Raw genomic sequence first — 15012 nt, 5'->3', positions numbered from 1 at the left:
TCAAGACTCAGGAGGTAGGAATTTAATTTATTTCTAAAGACTAGTATTAAAAACAGCTTCAAAGCAAACAGTATTTAATATGGAGCTCACAGCCAAAAGCACAGAAGTTGTATAAACCAACTGATGAGGACTAGCTTGCTCATTTTGTTTAAAATAAGAAATGTTAATCATATCCTAAGGCAGATTGAAAAGTTCTTTGCTACAGCCAGCATAAAATAATGCTGATTAGATTTTAAAAGAACATTTGAGATGCTCCCTCCAAACCCTTGCACAATTTTTATTAATATTCATGTCAGCGGCAACTCCCAGTCGGAAGGATATTCTCCAAGTTCTCACTTCCATTGGAAACAAGAGGGTAAACAAGTGGTTACCAAGGTCATTTGTAAAGATTTTGCCTTAGATGTCCCAGTTTCACTAACGCTTCATGCAGATCACAGAAGTCACACGAGTATTACAAAAAATATACTGTATTGATGGCTTTTGATACAGTAGACTCTGATCTTTTGGTGATTCTTTTAAATTATATCTGCTGACATTACATGATATGTGAGAAGCATTAGCTGTATATTAAAATATATCTATAAAAATATAAATATATACTTTATATATATTATATAAAAAATATATATATATCGCCATACTGCCAAAGAAAACACTCAGAAACTTCAAATGCCCCAACCTAGAAAATAAATAAAAATAAATCAATATAAAATTTAATTTTGTCAGTCTTTGGAACCTTAAATACTGGTTTAAGGTAAATAGAAACCTGGCAATGCCAATATAATAACTTAAAATTAGTGATCCTAACGCACCGAAGCCACGTTTCCAGAATTACACCCTGCTCCTTCAGGAGAGGGAAAAGGGCAATGAAAATCCACTGCCACTACCAGAAACAGCAGAGGTGACTGAGGCACCTAAAGTGGGACCCTAAAAGAAACATTTCTGGAGAGAAGAGGAATGTGTACGTGGCCAACTCGTAGCTTTTTCAAAAGGTACGAGCTTGAAGACAGAATGGAAACATGATTTTTTCTAGTCCTTGCACTAAATGCTGAGGGCTGCTTCTCCCTTGGTAACCCGGTCCCAGCTTCAGCAGAACCCCCACGCCGCTCAGCCAGGCAGCAAGTGACCCAGGGAAGCAGAAACCAGAAGTGCATCCCCAGATGGCACAGGGCAATGGAGACGGCAACTGGACATGCCTACGTCCCCCTCTCGCTTGCACCACACCATTACCAAATATCCAGCAGCACCCTTTTCCTTCTCCCCATCCATCCCTCCCATCCTGCAAGGTCAAGAGCAGATACTGAGCAGCTGTGGCCAGCACCACGGTCCCCAGCAAGAAGGATGATGACCCATCTCCTGCAGCTCCTGGAAACACCTCCTGCAGCTGCCATGCCATCAATAGTGGCCAGCCAAGCCCCAGGCTCCTGACATCAGGAGAAAGCACTCTGGGAAGCAGCAGGGTTAAGCAGGAAAATACGAAGTCACTATGTTACCTCAGGATGGCTGCACTCTTGAGTGCCTTTCGTGACGGGAAGGCTGACGCCTAGCATTGATGGACAACATCTGGCAGGAATGACCAGCTCCAGCTAGCAAGCTGGCAGACAGCTTCAAATTACCGAGGTCAGGGTTCACTTAAGATAATTAGGATATAATCCTTTAATAGCCAATTCTATGAATTCTAGTTGTCAACAAAGACAGTATAGTACTGAAAAACTGCTCAAGTTTCATAAACATCCAAACTCGTAGCAGAACAGACATTTTTAATAACAGATTTATGGGTTCATTTGTATTCTTGTCACATCACGTTTCTTCTGAGTGTCAAAATATGCTATTCAAAGAAACCAGGGACATACAGCAACGATCAGTTGTTTTGTGTCATAAAGACAGGACAGGGATGCCATTGCACTTGTTTCCTCCTCACAGAAGCATCTAAGTCTGAAAAACTGAAACATGAGATTTCAGGGCTTGCCAACTACCTGCAAGTTTGTCATACAGACTGAAGATATGGATGTAAGAAGGGAACATGTCAAAAACGCTGGGTAAAAAAAATTAATAATCCATACAAAAAGTACTAAGCTAGTAATAATTCTCACAGAAAAATGAAACCATTTCCTAAATTGTTACTAAGAATTAATACACTGTAAATAATGTGGAATTTAACCCAAAATCCAGCCGGAGGTCAAAAATGTGAGACACATCACTCCCTGTAATGCTCTCATCAGCTCGAACCCTGCCAGCCCCTTGCCCATCGGGGCCCCTGGCTTGGCCCCGGAGCCACCCTGTCCCTGCAGCGGGACCTGGTCTCCATCCCAGCTCTGATCCCTGCCTCGGGGCATGGTGGGATGGGGCTGCTGGGGGAGGTCCCTGCACCGCTGCCAGCCCTCGTGGTGCCAAGACAGCCCTAACCCTTAGTCTTCTATGTAGAAACGAGAAATCTGAAAGCCCTCACCACAGTGCTTTTTTTTTTTTTTAAAGAATCAAAAATATCGCTGTTTTCTATGCTTCTCAACCAAACATGATGTTTCACAGAAAAAAAAAAAAAAAATCAGCTGGGGAGCCTGCATAGCTTCTGGAAAAAGCCTTAATGATTTGGACCACCCAGTCCAAAAAAATAAAATCAAGTGCCCAGGTTCCTTGATTTAGTGCTCTGTCCTTCCATTTGAGAATTCAACTCCGTGTTACTAAAAATGGTGAAAGATTTCACATTGTTTTCCAGTGCAGACAGACCAAATGGTAACCAATGCGTCCATCCACTTGCCTATCTACAAACATGCTTTCAAATTTTGTTGATTTCTTTTCATGATTTAAAATTTCCCTTCTTTCCTATGAATTTTTGCTACGATACACAAAATTGGAAACATACTGTACAGTCAGTTCCACAGCGGACAGGCTCTTTGGCATCTCTTATTTGCAAAGGCACCAGTTCAGCAGCAGCCTGAGACAAGTCAACATTTGCCAGTAAGAAATCAGGCCAAGGGCAACCTCCAACAAGATCTGACAATAAACTCCCTGGATCCAACTCCCTCATCCAGTCTGCTCCAAGAACAGAAATCGTTTTCTGGGAAAAAGCAGCTATATTACAGGTCATTTCAACCATCTCTCAACAACCCACCAACTCAGCAAGAAGCTGTTAGCAGGACTGGTCCATCAGCCATCTCCCCGATGTAAAGCTTGCTGCAGCCTTCAAAAACTTTCAGGATCTTGTCCCAGGGCTGGAGCACTCTCATCACAGGCGGCTGACAACTAAAAGCCCAAAAGAGATGCAATCCTGTATGAACTTGTCAGCTGCTGTGTATTGTGCAGCCTGCCAAGCCTTCCACCACCTTTGCTTGCACACACAGAGAATATCTCACTGTGATGGCAGGGATTCCTCACAGCTCCTTCCACAGGGGAAGCTAGAAGTGACGTTTTTAAAAGGGCTGTTTGAGCAAATATAATCCAAAACATAAGCTGCTGCATCAGCTCTCGCAAGGGCTTGGGAGGAGGGCGATGAGAAGAGCCTGCAGTTTGTTGAGCAGAACTGGTGTGCAGGGCTTCTTGGTTGAAGTTTATGTAAATTGTGCAATAACTAATCTGTGCAGCCACGAGGTCTTATTTATGCCTTTCCTTTGCACACTTCTGCTGCCGTTTGTCAGTCCCACTTACCACGGTGTCTTCATCCAAATAGGATCGAGAACACTTCGGAGAGCACGGCTTCCTGTGAACTGGAACTCTGAGAACCATCAGGGTCTACACCACAAAAACCATTAATACATGAATTTATTCTAACGTGTCACATACTACAATGTGAATTTTCTCTGTTCCCTGCCCCGCTTTCTCATTGTATTTGTGGAATAAGGAATAGCTTTGTTAAAGGCAGAAGAGTAAAGAGAGACCAGGGTTGTGCTTTAGAGACAACATTCACCCACTGCAAATAAATCAAAGTCCATTTTCATTGTGAGGGACTCAAAAATATGGAAATATTTTATAACTCAAACGGAGGACTTATTTTCAATTCCTTTGGACTGATCTGTTTTGGCAAACTGGTTTACTCTTCCAACAGAAAAATCAGACAGCCATAAATCAGTCATGCTACCTTTCTGATGAGTTACAAGTTGTCTTTCATTGCACACGCAATATATGTGGTTTTTAATGTACATTATAGCTAAAATTTCTGAGTAATTTTATAAATATGCCACACATTAAAGATTTCCCTAAACAAACTGGCAGGCAAAAATATTGCAAAAGGATGATTTTTTTTTTATAATAATCAAACAAAACAACTTCCAGGGCTGCAGTGCACGTCCTGTGCTGTTACTGGTATCTGAGAGGTCTGAAATGCCTTGGAGCCATCTAAAGATACCATTTAATATTCTTGTTTCTGACATTCAGCTGGAGAGAGGCACAGAATCCCTAATGAGAAGCACTTCTCTTAAAAACAGAGCCAAAACCCAATTCAGGTGTTGGTATTTTCTGAAAAGGTGAGCAGCACTCAGCCAGTTAACCACTGCAAGCTTCCAGTGTGCTGGTGGAAAGGACGAAAAGGTATCGGTGCTACACTGACAGCACTGCTGGCGTTTATACAAAAGTTGCCTTCCCTTATTGCAGAACTACTCATGATTTGATACATCGGATCGGAAATTTCCTTAAAATCAAAGTCAAGGCATGTTTACGGTTAGGGTTATCTCCCGCTTCTCCCAGACATGTATCTCCTATCTGATTACCTTAAGTGTCAAGTACTAATGAGAAACTCAAAATGTGGCTCCTGATACCTACCGAAAAGGAAGCGCAGCCAGAAGATGTAACTGCCGCAGTAACAGAGGTGATGGAAAGGCTAGCCAGAAGAGCACAGAGGTGTGCCCAGAACTACCACCAGGCACAGGTCACCCCTTGTCAGTTTTAATGAGACCCAAGAGCAACCTGTAGCAGTTTCATAACTAAACACACCCACACGGTTTTACTTAAAATGATGCACTGCACATCACATGCAATAGCAATAATAGTACTTGCTCCTTATACGAATCTTTTTCAGCCAAAAACCATCTCTCCTGCCAGATAAACCATTTTACAAAGGGGGTGCAGACGCAGGCTAACCAGCTCCCTTAATGTCACAGAAAGAAATCAGTGATACAAAGTCAAAACAAACTACCTGTTAGACGCCTTCACAAAAACCACCTTCAACAAGTTATCCCTTTTTTCCTTAGTACAGTAATAAGAAAGATCCCCCTTTCAGCATCGAGTAGCCTTCTGGGGCACTCATATCCACCGTTTCCCAGAAAAGTAAAGTACAGGAAAGATCTTTTTATTATTTGTTGGGTTGTGGGGTTTTCTATTTACACATTTCACTGCCACCATAACTCAGTGTCAGGCTTATTGTTTCTGGTATCTGCCTCTGGGCAGCTTAGAACAGTGAATGTCTGTGAGCCAACATGCTTTTAATCTTCAAGAATAGCTGGACAGAGGCATGTTAATGTTGGCCTGTTTTACTTTACTAGTGACACAGTATAACTAGAGAGCCACAATGGGTGGACTCAAGATGGGCAGAATCAAATAAAGTAATTATTTTTACGTGCATTGCCCAAAAGTTGAAAACTCTAAAGAAAACTGTAACTGCCACAGGCTCTTAACTCCGAGGCAGGAGTTGGAAGCATCTCCCCGCATCCGGCCAGTCAGTGCCAGGAAGCCTGATGAAAGACCTCTGAGGGACAACCAGGATGGACCACAGACCCGAGCAGGTTAAAACTCTCACGGTACAGCCTAAAACGAGACAGGCTTTGCTAAGTGACTGATGTTGCCAGCCCACACTGGTTAACTGTAGGCTTTGGGTAAACCATACAGCATGACAAGGCACTGCTGGAAAAGCCTGAATACATGACTACTTTCAAACAGCAATGCTATTCTTAGTGGATATATGTACAATGCATCTAAATCCAGTACCCTAAACGGCAATGGCATTTCCTGAAAAGAACAAGAAGAGGGCAAGAAGTAGGGAAGAATAAAATCAGATGTCTGCTCAAGTGCTAAGAAAACCTGTCTATTCAGAGTTGTGACAAATTTTAAATTTCACACGACTGGAAAAAAAGGGGTTCCTTACCACAGTAATTTCAGAATCTCCAAAACAAACTTTCCTTATAACACAAACTTCTAAATCATGCAAGTTGCGTATGTGGAGTATTCTCAAACACATATATTTCTACCCACTACAAGATCTGGAGCAAAAGATAGCAGTAACATAAAACGTATTGTTATATATTTTCCTGCAAAGCTGCAGAAGTTTCTTCTGTGCCTCCCTGAAGGACACAGCTGCATGTCACAATTCAAAGACTACACAAATCAAAGACATATATGCACATATGTAGATATTTACTTACCAGTTTCAAACGAATGCAATCAAGAATCTTTATGATGTGCATCTTGCGTGTTTTGGTTGTGGGGTTTTTTTCCCCTCCTTTGAAAATAGCTCATAATGACCTGTCTCACAAGAGCAACCCAGAGCATGCATCATTTCAAGCATTCTCAATTCTTTTTCAGCTCTATGCACTGAGCAAAACCTGGTCTCTCACAGCGGCTAACCTAAACCCCTTCGATACCACCTGTTCTCAGATGAAGACACAGTTTCACTGAGTAACCAAAAAGCATGAAGTTACACAAAGCTGTATCTGTTCAAATGGCAAAAACCTTTGCCAAAAATGCCCGACTGTGCCCAGCTTGCGTTGCAGAGGCCGGCAGAGGCTCAGCGCTGCAACACGACGGGGGCTGTTTCCCTCTCCCAGCCGTCCGTCTGACCTGCACGCTGTTGGGAGGGGACAGCAGCTCTCCCAGCTACTGAGCGTTCGACAGCTGAAACCAGGGCAGTGAAGACCCACAGACCACCAGCTGAAACAGACAGCACCATCCAAAGCAGTAAAATGGGTCCCACCCTCAGCGCTTAGTTCGCACGAAATAGCACAAGAGGGTTAGGAAGACACCCTAGATAAATTTCCGTGAGCCACGTCCCCATTTGGCCTGACCAGCAGGCTTCCCTCTCCCTGGAGGCTTGCAGCAACTCGCTGAGAGATCATACGTGAAGCCATCATGTTCCTCACACCCGGGGGCAGTCGAGAAAGCTGGGCAGCTCGCCTCAAAGTGAAGAGCTAAGTTAAAAAACACCAAGCAGGAGAGTAGAAAAAGAGTTGAAAACTGCCGCCCGGGTGAGAGAAGAGGGGACGTTTCCAGCAATGCAAAACAGGAACAACAGTAGGTTTGGGAGAAAGCCATTTTGGACATCTCTCTTGTACTGTAGACATGCCCGGGAGCTCTGGCCAGGGCCCGGACCTGGTCCCTGCTGCATTAGCACCTGAACAAACAGGGATCGAGGCGAGGGATCCTGCCCAAGGGCTTACACGCCAGGAGTCAGGCAGCAGGGATGGGCAGGAGGAAGCCCAGGGCAGCTGGGGAGAGAACAAGGAGTCCACCCTCCTCAGCAAAAACAAGCCACAGTTGGCTAGTTTTTCCTGGAAGGAAAGCACAACTCCCAAAAGTAACCCAAAAAAAGAGATGCCATAGAGAAGGATAAGAAGGAACACGAAGTAACTCCTTTTGCAAGGTAGCATCTTCTAAGTGCTAGAGAAGAAAGCAGAAAAATACCGCTAAAAATAAAAATCAGGAGTTGGTGATGAAGGCCAGCCAGCCAAACCAGGGAACTGCAGCACAGCCAGTCCAGTAACTGTTGTTTAGGAAACAAGCAAAAAAACACGAGCAACACTTTCTCCTCAAATAAGCCTTTTAACAGAAAAGTTTAATTTTAACAGTAGCCCAGCTCCAAGGGATTTTGACAGACCCACTTCAGCACGCTGGTAGCAGGCTCTTAATGTCCTAAACGCATTCTCTCTCCATCTTTACAGAACTGAAGAGGAGGATGTAATTTTGGACGTTTCTCTCAAGGAAAATCCCTGCAGCTGCCAAGAAACACTAGTTAGAGATAATGGGGGGTGGGGGAATGATTTCTTACCATCCCGATATTGCACCTGACAGAGCTTTACTCCCCATGCAACTACTCCTTCCACACTTCTGTGTGTTGTGTACACAGCAAAGACACCATTTATTTCCTCAACCACAACAAAATCTTGTCAAGATTGTTCAGGCAAATCAAAGGAAGATATTGGCAAAGCTGAGCTTCCCATATATATTAACTTGGGGAAATTTAATTTCCACGGGTCTCTCAAGAAACATAAAAATCCTTTCTATCTTCGTGTAAAGATATGCCAAATGACAAGTTGAAGTGGTTTCAAACTCTGGCAGAGCTCTTAAGTGGCTATTTCGAGTTACAGGAAAGATCAGAACCGTTAAAATTAAAACCTATAATTTGGAGCCGCTTTCAAGGTACTGCAGCATAAATTTTCAGTTTGAACAACCTTAACAGTGCCCTTTAAATATAATCGATAGTTAGAAACAGTGGCAGAGAAGTGCTGGCCAGCCAGCCATGTCTTGTATGCTGAGCTGTTCATTTGCTGCGCTAAAAAAATTTAAGTGAACGCCTCGTGAAACGGACGATCCCCAGCACACCACAATTTTACCACATAACATAACATGATGCAGCAAATTATAAAAAACCAAACAAACAGCACACACAGCCATTTCAGAAGCAGAAAAATTACCCAAGTGTTTAGAGGAACATCTATTTTGTTAGCCCAATTGGAGAAAAAGCATTTGTACTTTCAGAAGTTTGACAGAAGTACCATGAAAGACACAAAGACTGACAATATTAAATTACAGGCTGTATTACAATACAGTATACATTACAATTTCATGAAGTACTAGATTACTGATATGCTTTTTGGACAAAAAAAATGGTAATGTGATGGGGGTGGAGGTAGGGAGGGATGGGAGTGTTGGTGTTTGCCTCTTCCTTTCTCTCCAATCCAAACATTCACGCCAGTGGGCTGGGGAGCCATCCCTTGGAAACACTCTCCCAATGAAGATGCTCCTGGGACCCTTACACTACCTAATCTCATGTATGGCAGCACAGTACAGGGCTCAAGAGTTGAGAGTATTGCATTAGTACCGGAAAATTTAAGTATATTCTTACACATCAGTATATTTTCATACATGATTCATCATTTGTGTCTTTACAGCACCTCCATGCAAATGGTGCTCCTCACACGCTCTCCGGCCTTCAGTCAACTATAGTTTATCAACAGTGTGTCAAGACATCTGACAGTGTGGACTGAAGTCCGTGCCCATCTCCAAACTCCATTCTTCCTGCAAATCAGTGCGCAGCACTATCTAAGTAGTAGACTTTTTACACAGGCATCTCCAACAGGGAAAACCAAGGAAGAGCAAGTAAGTCTAAGCAACTTACCTACGGACATATATTTGAATTTTCTGAATTTTCAAACCAGTGGCTCATTCAAGCAAATGCCGATACAACAGCATGCCGAATCTTGTTCCCTACACTTTCATCAGCCACAAATTTGACCCAATTGATACCCATCCCACTCACATCTCTAAGGTGACAGAAAAAAAAAAAAAAAAAGTATTTCAGTAATGTTCATTAACAGCTACTGGTTTCAGCTGAGAGATGAGGAGACTACAGTAAAACACACCTCATCACCAGCATTTCCAAATTGTTTTTAGAATCAATGTTTTTCATAATCCAGGTTATAAACTCATTCATACTTTTCACAGAAAAGAACCTCACCTGCACTGATGGCAATCTCAACTGCAAGTTTTTATGAACACTGGTTTTATACACTTTAGATGTTTGGGAAGCCCATGTCATGTCTGCTAGCATTTACTACTGCAGTGGACCAACAATAAAAGGGATACAGGAACTTCACAGGTGTGAGGAATAACTGCTATTGATTGTGCTACTGCATCTCCTGTACCACATCCAGTGCTTGCCTAGATCTAACTACCCAAGCCGTTATACGCAGTTAGCTTGCCAGTGCTCTTTGGCAAGGTGTATTTTACTGTGAGAAAAAGGACAGCTGAGCAACTCATCAAAAGCACCTCTCAGAAAATTTTCTTAGTTGCACTCTTTGTTAACGTGATCTCGCTCTGGAGACTTCAGCTGCACCGAAGCCCCCAGGTGTTGCTGAGGAGCGAGCAGTCTGAGCAAGCCTAGCACGGAGGACGCGATGGCCTGATTACTTAAGGACCGCTCAGGAAGAACTGTAGTGCTTTGGTAACGCTTAAAGCCGTGAGAAATTTTCAGCAGGGAATTACTACAGCTCATGAAGATGGCCCACTTCACATGAGAAAATATGAAAGCAGCGTCAGGGGATGAGTTAACATTATTGACTGATACAAACATGACCTATCTGTTGCATTTGCGGTCACCTGAGAATGTCATTTCTATTGCTGCAAATGTAATTCACTCATATGCAACCATCCAGCTAACTGGAGCTTATTTAGAAGCCGCCAACCCGTCCAAAGCACAACGCTTTGGATAAAGCTGTGCCTTAGGACATCCCTACCCGCTTGTATTCACATGCTGGCTTCTGTCTTGTACTTGTACCGCAAGCCATTTGAGGGCAGCCACTGCCTTTCTGTCCTGTGCTGAGCCAGCACGCACAACTAAGTCTGCGTCCACCACCAGCTCGTTCTCAGCACCCTCAGCTTCAGGGGACCAGCGCACACAGAACCAAGGACACAAGTGGATCCTGCATGTACTTCTACACAAAGTGTCACCTAAGATTAATAGGCAGATAGCAAGCTCTATTTAAAAAAAAAAAACAAAACCACAAACCAAAACCCAACAACAAAAGGCTGAGCTGACACAAGGGCCCCACCCTTGGCAATGCAGACCACCAGCTGCTTAGGGGCCCGGAGGCTGTTTCTTGACCACTCTGCAGCTTAGTCTGATGGATAGGAGCTACGAGTGGGAATCACGATATTAATTGCAATGTCTTTTTTTTTTTTTTAAGCCTGCCATATGACTCTAAGCAGTCTTAAATATTGACTTCCTTCAGTTTTGTCCTCCTATCCTTTGTCTATTTACAGTATAAACTCAATTGGGCAAGGACTGCCTCTCTGAACAGCTGCGGCACTCAGAAGTCCCACCCACAGATGTACCCCTTGCTCTACAACGCAACTTTGAGAAGAGCTCCCCTTGCCACAACCAGACTTCCATCTACTCATATTTAATCCAAATACATACGTTACAAGCATACCACACATATATATTGTTTTTCATTGAATTAAATTTCATACAGCTTTTGAAAATAGTTTTATGATATTACGTGGTCTTCAAGTCATTTTTAATAGCATCTCTCTCAAGGTTCACAGTCCCTTCACACCAATATCCTGTTACAATACACAGTTTCTTTTTTAATGCAGTATAACCACTTCCCATTAATTTTACCATAGATTAGCTTTTCCTTTCATCTGTCTGCTAAAAGTGTAAAGACACGAGTACAACAGTCTTAGACTGGGCAGTGCCACTTGATTTAAATCATCTCCACTTACCCAAACCACCAAACAAGTGATTTCCGTATGTATGTACATACAGCTGTACCCTCACCCAGCACTACTGGATGATCCGCAGTGCTCTGCCTGAGCCCAACAGGGTAAGGATCTACACTGGTTTTTCACAGCTCGGCAAACCACAAGAGATGTGAGGAGCTCTCATCAGAAGAACTTGAGGAGAAAGAGTCACTGAGGAGCTCAAAGATCGTATCTCCCTTCTTAGTCCTCAGGGAAAAGGTTTTAAGCTTGTTTTAACTGCCCAAAGGTGCATCTCTCAAACGTTCTGAAGAGCAAACAGACTTTTCCCTGCGTGGTGCCATCAGAGAGATTTTGCCAGTGCATCGCGGGCTTTGAATGGAACAGCATAAAAAAACCATGGGCATCCTTTCAAGACTGGAAACTACAGTTGCAGGTAATATAGCAGCTGCTTCAAATGCTTTTAAGTATTTTAAGAATTTGAAGTATTCAGATACTTTTCTGTTGCCTTCCTTATGCCAAGGAGATCATTAATTCAACGACATTTTCACAGGCTGAACACTGTCTTGATTTTTACTGCCTACCATCAAATATTGATCGCAGAGCTCTGTTTACGGCACGTAAATTATTTCTACTTAGTGTGGTGTTCACCATAGTCTTTGGGTTATGGAGCACAAATGCTCTCACTAAAAATGTCACTGTTAGCAAACTACAAATTCAAGAGCTGATTAGACTATTTATGATGTTTAGATAACAATCTACTACTGAAAACAAGCATTTTGTACGAATCCAAAATAGATTGTTTGGCTTTGTCTACAAAATAGTCAAGTATCAACTTCCTGGTAACAGTTCACTAAAAGTACGTGCATGTATAATCTGTATTCAAGAGGGCCACATACACACGCATCCTATTTTTTAAAGTCTCTTTTAGTTTACTTAATGACATTCTGTACCTAAGGTGCACAGGTACACACCAACGCAGTACCATTAAAGAAAATATCTATTTACAGTTTCACTAGATTTCATATTGAGAATAAAGGTTTGAAAGAATATTAACATCTTTTCTATTAAAAAAAAACAAACAAAAGAAACGGAACATGAAACCTTAACTTTATATTAGGCTTTACAAATACAGCTGCTGATGATTTAAGCTCTTTGGAGCCTTTGACACTAAGCATAAGAGGAAAATTGGACTTTCAAATGAGTGAAAGCTGAAACAAGCAGGCTATTGTGCAGCCAGCTTGGAGATTACATGCAAAAATTACATTTTTGAGATTGGAGAAGTTACATTTGGCCTTTTAGGAAGAAAAAGAAGGACAGGATATTAGCATCCTCTGCAAACTAATTGAAGACTAACATTCACATGAACCGCAAAGTAAAGCATTCAGTCATCTTCCTAAGAAAATAAAGAGAGTTTGGCAGCATAATAGTCCTCAGAGAAATGCCAGGACAGAAACTGCTGTTGTCTTTGTTGATTTAGCAAGTGATGGGTCCCATACCTTAGTGTTTTGTAAAGAGCATAAACGTGTGTTCCAGCATATTTCATGTCGGAAAGAAGCCACTTGAAGCATGCCAACAAAAATAAGAAAATCTAACTTCAGCTCAAAAATACCATCATTATGCCATTTTATGCCCCTCCATGGGCAGAACTACGTCTTAGGTAGGGATAGCTCCTGGATACAAAAAAAGAGGTATCACCAGCAAAGGGAGGTTCTCTGTGTGCACAGCTGCTAATTGTATTAGACGCCTTCCTCACCTGTTCACTGCCTCTCTTCACTGCCAACCCACAGCAACGCACCTCAATTTGAAGCAGTACCCCCTTACTTTGAAGGTCTGTTCTGACCACAAATTTTCATTGACTCCACCTGTTAAACCACTGCTGCATGTCACTTTACACTGGCTTTGCTTGCAATGTCTACCAAGTCAGCAATGTTTAATCTGACAAGATACAGCTGCTTTAACAGGCAGACCTATATGGCAATTTCCTTTTGCCATGGAAATAGATCTAAATTTGAGTTTATTTCAAATTTTGCTAAAGCAAATGCAAATAATTAGAAGTGAAATAGCATAAGCATACATTTTGTTAATTACTACAGGCATAAGAACCCAGCCCGATTCACCCTTTCATTTTTCACACTGAAAATTGAGATTAACTTTCTGTGTGTGCAGTCACACATGGGCAACAAAAACCGGTGAAAGACTTGTAAGTGCCAATGTCCTGGAGCCAGGGCTGGTAGATCAGACACATACTCACCCCCACTTTACAATTAAGGGCAACACAGAGCCTCTACTCCAGCACCTTTGAGTCGGGGGTCGCTCCCTTTCTCAGCCCTCTGCAAGTTTGCCAGGATAACGGCACGGAGATGCAAATGTCACGCCCCGTGTGAAAATGCGATGGGCTGCCACCAACCTGCGCTCCGCACGTTGAAACCCCAAACGGATCAAAGTTTTGGTCGCGCCTAATAACCCGGGACTCCAAACGGAGGATGAGGCTTCATTTGAGCTGACGGCCGTCCCGGGACAAGCCAAGGGAAGGACAAGACGGAGGACGAGACAAAGCGCTCCGAGCGGGGAGCGAGCAGCAGGGGAAGCCCCCCATCCCAAGGGCCGCCGGCCCTCCGGGCTGCCGGGGGCTCCGCGGCGCTTCCCCGCCGCCCCCACCGGCGCCCCGGGCCGAGGCGCGGCCGCGGGCGGGCAGCGCTCCCCCGCCCGGCAGGAGGAGACGCCTGTGCCGCCGCGCTCCCCGCCGCGCCCCCGACTGCTGCCCCGCCGCGGGGGGCTCCCCGGCCCCCTCCCCGCCGCCCCCTTCCTTCCTTTCCCTACCCTCGTAGGCCAGGCTGGGGCAGGCGCCCAGGGCGAGCAGCGCGGCGAGGCGCAGCCAGCAGCTCCCCATGCTGCACGGCGGCGGCGGCCCGTCCCGGCTGAGGGCTGCGCGGCAAAGGGGCAGGCGGCGGCAGAGGAGGAGGAGGAGTGGGACGGAGACATTCTCCGAGCGGGCTCCCGGGCGCCGCCGGAGACTCCTCCTCCTCCTCCTCCTCCTTCGCCGCCGCCGGGGCAGGCCGCCTCGCCCCGCCTCCCACCGGGACTGGCGGCGGCAGCGGGCGGGAAGGGGCCCGGGTGTTTGGGAGGGAGGCGCTGCGCCCCCATCCCCCGGGGCTCTGTCGGCGGTGTGCCCCGCGGTTGCCCCCCAGGGCGCGGTGACACGGCTCCCCTCCGACGTGGCGTCCGGGAATCGCCCGGCAGTGCCCGGCCCGGCGAGAGGTGTGGGGTCCCCGGCCCGGTGCCCTGTGCCCTGACCTGCTGCTCCGTCCCGACCTCAACCAGGGCCTGCAGGGCTGGGAGGGAGCCAACCCCAGCTGCGCCTTCGCCTTTGCCAGCGTTGGGGCTCCGCTTGAGCAGGGTGCGATGGGGAGTAGGAGCTGCGCTCGCCCCTGTCCCTTCCCTGGCAAGGCGGGACCACGCAGGCACAGCACGCCGCTGCCAGCTCGCCTCCCATGCAGGGTGGCGGTGGCTGCCGGCGCAGGCCTGCAGAGTTTTGCGGGCAGCAGTGCAGGGAAACGGACTGTACTTTCCAGGATGAACTGCTCTGCTTGCTCAGCAGTTTGCAGA

At 45.1% G+C, this 15012-nt stretch overlaps 1 protein-coding gene across 2 annotated transcripts in view; it reads right to left on the bottom strand.

The window, feature by feature from the left end:
* The window catches only part of SRPX (sushi repeat containing protein X-linked), a 49455-nt gene extending 35046 nt beyond the window's left edge, over window positions 1-14409 (bottom strand). For both annotated transcript variants that reach the window (XM_054813723.1, XM_054813724.1), the window contains exon 1: window positions 14227-14409. In XM_054813723.1, coding sequence (XP_054669698.1) covers window positions 14227-14296 — 70 coding nt within the window. In that variant the 5' untranslated portion in view covers window positions 14297-14409. The remainder of the gene's footprint in view (window positions 1-14226) is intronic.
* Window positions 14410-15012: the final 603 nt, after the last annotated feature.

The sequence above is a fragment of the Grus americana genome, chromosome 1 (genome assembly GCF_028858705.1).
Source record: "Grus americana isolate bGruAme1 chromosome 1, bGruAme1.mat, whole genome shotgun sequence".
In the NCBI taxonomy this organism is placed as follows: Eukaryota; Metazoa; Chordata; class Aves; order Gruiformes; family Gruidae; genus Grus; species Grus americana.
The sequence above is the reverse complement of the archived record's forward strand: the minus strand, read 5'-3'. Positions and strand labels throughout refer to the sequence as shown.